This window comes from Ischnura elegans, chromosome 8, assembly GCF_921293095.1.
Source record: "Ischnura elegans chromosome 8, ioIscEleg1.1, whole genome shotgun sequence".
NCBI lineage: Eukaryota > Metazoa > Arthropoda > Insecta > Odonata > Coenagrionidae > Ischnura > Ischnura elegans.
The window spans coordinates 58,869,608-58,879,079 of NC_060253.1; the positions used below are offsets into that span (position 1 = coordinate 58,869,608).

Sequence of the window (9,472 nt, forward strand, 5' to 3'; positions counted from 1 at the left end):
CCTTATTTAAGCCAAGCGCTAGCAGCTAGCATCCTAGCAGCGCTCATAGCCTCGCACCAAGGTGTCCTCACACAGCGGCAACCAGAATCAGAATGACTTCACACAGGCTTTTCCCAGTATTCATACGTAGTCGCATTTTCGCACGCTTGAAAATTTTCACTTTTCATTAAATCACGAAAAATAGTTTTCATCATATAAAAATCTAAAATTGTGAAATACATACTCCAGGAGTAATAATCTTTCTATTAAGATAATAAAAAAATAGGAAACCGCACTATTATAAGTACGGTAGATTGAAGAGATAATGAATTTTGACAAGATTTTTTTTTGCTATGATTCCTGTAAGAAACTCTCTTACGAAGTTGGTTATTATGGACCTCTGGTTTTTTTGGTCTGGTGAACTTCGTAATAGTGAGAGTTTACTGTATTTGAGTAAATTTGATTTGAGGAGTTATGGTACATTTCGTCGCCCCCAATTTTCTTGGATGAGTAATAACCCAGGATAATTTTATTCGTAATTTGTGCTTATTTGATTTGAAATGGTGCAAGAGAACATTGCAAAATGTTTCTAAATTTTCATTTTTAAACCTTTAATCACGAAGACTAAGAAACTCAAATTCTGCTAATTTGATGCGTTGGGCATAAGCAATGACTATGGGCCTTTTTCATTATTTTTTATAATTTTGATTTTCATGGAGATAAAACAGTAAAGTGACCCATTTTTTATCCTATGTATTAGACTCCATTACACCTATTGCCTCTTGTTACTGTTCAGGTTAGCCACTCTTCAGAAAAACCTGATAAGTCAGGGCTAGTCATACAATTCCATTTTCTGAAAAGTCATGAAATGCCAGAAAAAAATACAAAAAATGTCTGTAAATATTCCTGTAAAAATCAAGTGATTTTTTTTATCCTCTACGGTGTTTGTAGTTGATATTTGAACAATTTTTTCCTAGATGTCATTCAGGTAGTGCTGTATGACTGTGAAAATTCGTTTTCATACTGTGACTTTACTTCAAAGTTATTACTGTGCTGCAAGTAATTGAATTTTTATTTCTCTTAAAGATATATATTTGGTTAATACACGTTACTAAACTTTAAATTATGATAATTTAGAAAGATGAAATAAAGAAACTTGAAATTAAGTAAATAATATGAAAATAAATTACAGTCAGCAGCTTCAGTGGTGCCAAAGTCCTCTGCTGCAAAACTGGAGGTCGAATTTTAGAGACCATCACCTTCCTGGGTTGGTAGTGTTTATGCAGGACATTGGTGTTTGTGATTGTGCATTGTTAATTGCTGAATAACCCCTGTTCTAAAAGGCCACATACATGCTGGTTTTGGAGAAAATGGATTTGCATAAGTACATTAATAAAATAGTTGGGAAAATTGCAAAATTATGCCATAGAAGTTTGGATATTTCACGGTGATATTTGTCATCCTGCTATTGTAAAGTTAGACTTTTTGCCCCCTTCGCCTTCACTTGTTATTACTTCTTCTGTCAATGTCTTCTGTTCTATAAAATTTTCTCTTCTTTTTAGGGTGCCAGGGGTGAGATTTGTGGTGGCTTTAGCGATGTACCATGGGGGAAAACAACTCCCAAAGGACATTATGTTTCTTCTGAAAAGGCCTTTCTTTTCACCCTGGTAAATGGGCTAGATATTCCTCCTACCAAATACAGTATTGTGAAGAAGATGTTTGCCATATGTTATCACCCAGAGTAAGTGCATTTATTTCATAATAATATGTACATTGTTATTTTCGGTGAAGATCTTCAGTTAAGGTTTTGATATGTTACTATGACTTATTCATTCAAGTTTTTTGGCATTTAAAAAAATTTTAATTCTCTATTTTCATGTGCACAGTGTTCATTGAATTACACATTTTTTTTTCAAATGTAAATGATAGTTTTAGCAATCTTTCTTATCTTTGGGAACTCCTTGCCCCATATTGCAGGGCCTTAGGTGTTATGTATTTTGAAATCCCGCCTTCTCATAGATGTGACATTCAGTAATTGATCAAATTAAATCACGCAAGGCAAACTTCAATGAACAGGCCAAATTCTGATTACTAGAGTTAGCTCTCAAACCTTTTTCATGAAACTATGTAATTTAATTTTTTTTAATATCAGCATTGGATGGGTATATGTACATAATTTTACTATGCAATCCAATTATATCGTCATTGTAATTGTATTACAAATGGTGGCTACATTTTTGTTAAATGAATTATTATGAATAGGTTGAGAGATCATTTTCAACTGTAGATGTTCAGGCAATCAGCCATGCATGTGTGTGATCACCATTTGGATTTAATCAAGGTATTGTTATATGAAATCACAGTTGGAATTGTGTAATTATCAATTTATTCATTTATTTATTGGTTTTTATTGTTTTCCCAACAACATAATTACAGGAAAAACATTGACTCAATGAACCTTCAGATTTGGTGATCATATTAAGTAAAAGTCACCACTGGCATTGATGATTGCAAAAGTGAACTAAACTCATGGTTGCTTGGGAATATTTTTCGTTAAGTGAATTAGAATTGAGCTTACCAATTTTTTATTAGTTAGAAGATATGGTGAATTTGGTGCAACAATTTGTTGAACTTGTCTTGATCAAGATTGTCAATACCGAGGGAGTAAGATGTTGGATGGCCTGATAACAGAAGTTGTGAAGTGGGACTAGAATGTATGAGTCAGGAAGCCAATAAATTTGTTGAAAGTCCATTTATAATCAATATCAACTGCTGAAAATGTATCAATGTGTGTGCAGGTGTTCTTTTGTGCTCATGCACTCAAACTTCTATGTCATTTGCAAACTGTTGTGGATCTAGGTTTCAACGAAAAGGGACCAAATAAGGGGTCTGGTTAGAAAACCCCAAAACCTACCAGCACACCCAAAGAATTTTAATTTTATCTGCTGAAAGTTTCTACCTATTTTGGCTCCCCCATAGAACCACATCTGCCAGTTCTTTAGGTTAAACTACCGTATAAGCGCGTGTAAGAGGCGCACCTTTTTTCCCAGATATTGCAGCCGAAAATGGGGGTGCGCCTCTTACACAAACTTCTTATCTTCCCCCCTCCCCTTCACCGGTTGCAAGTTCAAGGGGAACTGAGTGGCCTTGGTTTTCAGCGTGAGTCGGTCATCTGAAACCCTGGGTCAAAATCAAGCGGCAGGCAGGGGAGTTTCTCCCTTAGTGACGTATTTTTAAAATGCTCCTGTTTGAATTTCTTGCAAGCATCGCGCCGTCACGTCGGTACCCCAGAGGTGAACATTGAAAAGATCGCGCGGGGTGATTCGCTCCGGAGCGCGCGCTAAATTTATTGCCACGAGTGGGCATCCCGCGGCATTTATACTGCATATAGTAATATTGGTGTCAAAACCTGCGGTTGAAAAAATTCGAACGAGTGTGCTCATTGTTGGACTTTATGGTGGATAGAAGAAATCGGAAATGCTTATAAGTGAAGAGCGCTGAAGGAGAGGTCGAGGGGAAGAGGGCTCCCTCCCCTCCGTATTTAAAGCTACGAGCGAAGGAGCAAGGGAAGAACACGTCCGATCTTGCATGTGACGTCGTTGCCTTTAAAGCGAAGGGGCGAAGGCGCAGCAATGTGATATACGCAGTTTGCGTTGCCTGAGTTTCCAGTCCGTCTCGTCTTGTTTGAATGCGCTTATGCTACGCTTGTTTCTTCCGAAATTGTGCTGTTTGGACTATGTTGAATATTAGTAGCCTTATTTTAGCTATAAATCTTTGTGTCAATCAATTAGAGCTCAAAAAACTTAAATGCTGTAAGATATACGTCGCGTTAGGTCTAATTATTTTTAGAACCTCGTGCGTGTCATACAATTGCTGAAAGATATCGAGATATCTTCGAGCTCAGAAGGTGACTCACGTAGCATTTGACCTCCAGAAACTCGGGGAATTGAACCTGGTAGACCGAAAAAGGTCAGTTGGTGGAATGGGGTAGGGATGAAACACGTTTCCATTGTTCCCCTGTAACTTGATATTTTTCTGTGGAGTCTCGGAAAGGAAAAAAACGGCAGAGGCATTAGCTGATGGAGAGCCGAGTGTAGTTCCGTTACGCCCCTTGCACACACACCGATTTTGGACGGCCGGTAAAATATTGGCCGATATTTTACCAGCGAAGCGATGCTTGCACACACGCCGGATTTTTACCGGTCAAACGATACGTTGCTTAGTTTTTGAGCCGGCGTCGGCGATCCACAGTGACAATAGCCGGCAGCTAACCGGCATTTTGCCGGTGCCGGCGTGTGGTCGGTACGTGTGCAAGCTCCAATGCTCTCCCATTGTTCACTATTGGAATGTGGATCGATATTTTACCGGCCGTCCAAAATCGGTGCGTGTGCAAGGGGCCTTAAATCTACGACGTGGTTATTATCCTACGGCGCTGAGATTGCCCCGATTGTTGTTCAATCTCTTGGGAAAGCTCATGCCATTTGCCTGTCGTGTTTTGCCTTAAAGTTTTCCACGGCTGCAATTCTATTGCAATACTCCTGCGAGAGCTTTTAAACAAAATTGTTCATGAGTAGGACAAGCAACGTAGAGCGATGGCGTATGCAAAGAGAGGATCGGAACTCTTTCTACTCCCTCTTATGCCGCCGCAGTTATCAAAATTTCCTATTTCAAATAGTACTGAAAGAGGACATTTCGATAACTGTCGAAATTCCAGACATAAGTCTGCAACACCGCAGGATAGGATAAAAAAAAATGTCGCAAAATTTTTTTTCTTCATAGCTTCGATCCTCAAAATAGGGGTGCGCCTCTTACACGTGTGCGCCTCTTACACAAGCTTATACGGTATCTAGCAATTCCATAATGTTGCCTTCAGTATTTTTCTATATGTTTGGTCTTACTTACTGAGCTGTTACATTAATTCCTCATTTTTTTTCTATATCCAATTGTTGAAATTTAAGTATGGTACTTTTTTTAAGTTTCAAATCAATGTGGGTGCTTAGCAAACTAAATGTTCTGATTTGTCTCCTTCTGAACTTTTTAGGTTCAATTGCCATTAAAAAATTAGTCTTCCTATACTTCTCTTGCCAAATGGTTGATATTAGATTGCTTGTTTTGGAATTCTTTCATTTGGCATTCGAAGTAAATGTTCCTTCCATCTATGTTTGTAGTCTTGTAGTTTGTCAGTGACTACCTGGACACCCAGTTCATCTCTTATTTGAGTGTTTCTTATTTTATCCAATCTTGAGCAGCCTTTTACTTATCTTAAAAATTTCATTTCCGATGATTCTATCTGCCTTAATTCATTCTTTTTTGGCACCCAACATTCTGATCCATAGAGTACAGTAGGGACTGCCATCACTTTGTAAAATTTTATTTGTGTTTCTTTTCTTGTTTTGTTTTTTAGAGTTCTTCTAATTGTGCCACATATTCTCTGGAAAGCGTTGACCTTAATTATAATATCTTTTTTCCTCGTCATACGTTATATCGCTTCCTAAGTCCTGGAAGTGCGACACTTGCTCTAGGACTTGATCCTTAATAACAATTTTTGTTCGTATCGGACTGCTTCCTAAAAATGCCATAGTCTTTGTTTTGGTTTTTGAAATTCTCAGGTTGTATAGTTTGCTCAACTGGTGCAGGCTGTGTACTGCCATCTGGAGTTTGTCCTCTTTATCTTGTATTATAACCTGATCGTCAGCAAACAGCATTGTATTTAAGTATTGAGATGGTCCCAATTCTATGCCTGGAGATACATCATTCTCTTTCCATATTCTCAGGACGTCATCTATATATAGATTAAACAAGGTTGGGGATAGGCTGCAACCCTGGACACATTATATAATGTTTAATATACCTAGATATATAGCAGTTATTATGATAAAGACAAATTAGTCTTGGTAACCTTTCCTAATCATGAAACATTCCCATTTTTTCAGCTGCGGTCCAATTTTTGGAGCTGGTGCAGACTTATTCATAGCTGGGAACTGTAACACCAACATGGAGAGCTATTCTAATCTGCCTCATTCATATGATGGAGAGCACGCTTCCAGCAGTATTCTCATGGGAGATTACCATTTTGCTGTAGTGGATTATGAAGTATTTACTCCTTCTGGGAAGTGATTTTGTGTTAGTTATTGATTTGTAAAAAAATCTTGAGGTAGCACCAAAATTTGTACAATTTCCCTGGGACAATGAGAATCCAAAGAATTAGGCATTACATGAAAATGAATATTTTTATGAACAGCTGGATGCCCAGGTTGTGACAATTTACAGCTGTGATGATGTGTTTAAGGCAAGTGTTTAATTATTATATGTAATCACCAATTCACCATGAAATATCATACTAAACTTAACTTTGTCACTGTCATTAACCTGGTTAAGTGTGGTTGTCTTCAGCAAACTTAAGCTTAAATTGGCAACTTAAAAGTGAGGGAATTTCATCAATAATAATGTTTATTTTTCCCTGAAAATCTCGGGGAATTTTTTAGCTACTACACAGCAGACATCCTGTTACCATACCTTACTTTATGGTACCCTAAGTGGTTATTCATATGGCTTGAAGCAAGCAAGTTACCCTACCTAATATACGGTAACATAAATGGATCATAAGAAGAGTACGAAAGATCCACAGAGAAAAAATCATTCGCCTTGACCGGGAAAAAAAAATAAATAAAAATAAGAAGAGTATTTGAAATTAGTTGAGGAAACTAACATAGTATTAGTTAATGTCAGCAATTGGCAATGTACCTACATATGGTTCCCGAGGCAATTTTTTAAATTCATAAGGTGATGGCAGAGCAGGCATAAAGTGAATTCCCTCATTTAGTTTGGAGGTACATTAATTAATTATTTATTATGTTGAACAGTGTCTCATGAAAACATACCGTATATGTCTGAATATAGTCCCCCCTTTCTTTCAAAAATGCCTGTGGTAAAAGTGAAGGGGGGGACTATATTCAAACGCATTTATTTAACTTTTCCCGAAACTGAAGCCTCAAAATTAGGCCAATATGGAGAAATACAGTAGGTAAGTATCAGCATTCCATGCTGTACCACTAATTTGAAATTTTAAGGCATGTGGCCTTCAGGTAATGAGATTGCTGAGCAATTATGGGTATAAAGCAAGAAAGCCTAGACAGTCAATTTCATTGTACAATATTTTGGTTTGTGCAATATAAGTGATCGTTGTGGGCAATACTGAAAGGTTGTGCAAAATATTGTGTGATTTTTGAAGTCTAGAAAATTTATTGTTCCAACAGAATAATATGGTGCTGTTGGCAACATTGCTCAATATCCTGTCAGTTAGTCTCTAGCAGTCCTTTGAACTGGCCGTCTAAACCATTTGTTATTATCATGGGTGACAAGAATGCCAAAAAAGATTTTATTGTTGAATTTATTGAGGTGTATTGTGGTCTTCTGGCTCTGTGGGATGTGAAATACAAAGATTATAGTAATTGTGCAAAAAAAGGGGGAGCAGTATGATGTGCGGATATAATTGTACTGAGAAAAATACCCAGATGCTGAGAAACAAGCAGTAAAAGAATTCATTCTTTGCATACAAACTTCCGGAAAAAATTAAAATAGATTCGCAATGCAGAGAAAAATGGTGCAGGGGCCAAGGATGTGAAACCTTGACGCCTTGGCAATTATCATGCAACAGAATTCACTTTCAGTCTACATGTTGACTTTATGAAATTCTCACAGGGACTGTTTGCACAGTGTGGTTTTACATGTGCGCTCGCAACTGCGGAATATATTTCACAACCTTCAATAGCCTCCATACAGTGCAGCCTTCAGGGGTGGCCTGGGATGACTGGGGGCCCTCAGCTGGGACTCAATTTGGGGCCCCTCTCCTCATTCCGGGGGTCCTCCCCCGGAAAATTGTAGGAAATTCCTTGCCCGGAAATGGATTTTGACCCTACTCTGGCTCTTAAAAATCAGATAAAAGTTATGAAAAAATAATATTTCATTGCTTATAAACTGTAATACTCAATGTATTATTGGTTCCATTAACTATTTAGTGAATTTGTTCCATGTGATTGCACAGTAATCTAAAAAATCTCTTAATGACCTTCTGGAATGGCCGTTTCAAATAAGAATCAGGTTCTCTTTAATCTTCTAACATCTAGGTATGTATGGTATTTGGAGGAGGTGACTGACAGCTCAGGTCATTTGCGCCATTGGGGAAAGGTAGGTAAGGAAGGGTGGAGAGAAACCCAGTGCCGGCATTAGCCTGCTCATAATGAAAGGCAGCATAAGAAGAGAAAGAAGCCATAAGAAATAAAGAAGCCATTCTAACATCTTTATTTTATTTATTTTTATATGATATTTTCTCACTTAGTATGTTGTAAATAAAGCTACAAATGAAAACGTAGAATTTTATTATTACGTTAAAATTACAAAAAACTTTGGTTCTGGGAATCTTATTCTTTTTTTTGTAGCACCTTTCATATAGATACACTTCACGATAGACGACCAAACGTAGAGGGGGCCCTTGGCGATCGCCGACCTGGCTAGACCGCCCCTGACAGTCTTATGCACAAACTAAAATATTGTACAATAATATTGACCGTTTAGGAGCCTCCATAAAATATTGCGCAACCCACATTGCACAATAATATTGAAGCCTATGGGCCGCTCTTTCCTTGAGGATTGGTCTATGCATATAATGTGCCTGGTACAATTTAAACAAGGAAACTGCTACATTTCAATACTTTTGATTTTGTGGAAGCTCTGAAGTTTAAGTACGGCAATTATTTTGTCATTGTTTCATTTCCAGTTTAGCCTGGAGCATCTTTATTTAATATTAACCCAATCATTCTCATTGACTCAAAATGAGATTTTATAACCTTTAAATAGGTTCTCATGCCAATACAGGCATGGGAAAAAGGCTCCATTTGCTTGCCTGTATTGGCATGCAAATACCGCAGGGCTGCAATTAAATTCAGTAGTGAGTGTGACCACTAGGCAATTAAATTCTGTAGCTAAAGGTTGAACAAGAGGTTGAAAAGTTTATGATTTTTTTTATTTATAATGAAGTAATTGCTTCTAGCAAGAATGTATGGTGATATACGGAAAAAGTCATATTTATGTCAGTTAGTTCCCTAGACTGGCTTCCATAATAGATTCAGCATCAAATTTGAGGAGGGGTTACGACCTGGGTCCTGTGAGTTTGGAATATGTACCTGATGGGAGAGTTTCCCGAGTAATTATTTCTAATGCCAATTTTTTATTGCGCATTTTGAAGCCTAAAATGTAATTTTTTATTCTTAACAACAGATGACATTGAACATATTTAGACATTTAAAGATAAAATTGTTACATATTTAACTAATATTAATTTTAAAATTTTGATGAAATTTCGGGGAGAGAGAGGATCATGACTCCGGTAATCCCCCCTAAATATGCCCCTGCCATACCCTGCACAGTATCCTCAATGCTCCTTGGGAATGTTTCCTTTTTTCCCCCACCATCCTCTTCTGACACCCTTTGCCCT

At 37.5% G+C, this 9,472-nt stretch overlaps 1 protein-coding gene across 1 annotated transcript in view; it reads left to right on the top strand.

Moving 5' to 3' along the window:
• The window catches only part of LOC124164419 (kelch-like protein diablo), a 250,312-nt gene extending 243,983 nt beyond the window's left edge, over positions 1 to 6,329 (top strand). Inside the window, exons 8-9 of the mRNA XM_046541744.1 lie at positions 1,542 to 1,720; positions 5,913 to 6,329. Of these exons, the coding sequence (XP_046397700.1) occupies positions 1,542 to 1,720; positions 5,913 to 6,096 (363 nt within the window). The 3' untranslated portion in view covers positions 6,097 to 6,329. The remainder of the gene's footprint in view (positions 1 to 1,541; positions 1,721 to 5,912) is intronic.
• The last annotated feature ends 3,143 nt before the right edge of the window (positions 6,330 to 9,472 follow it).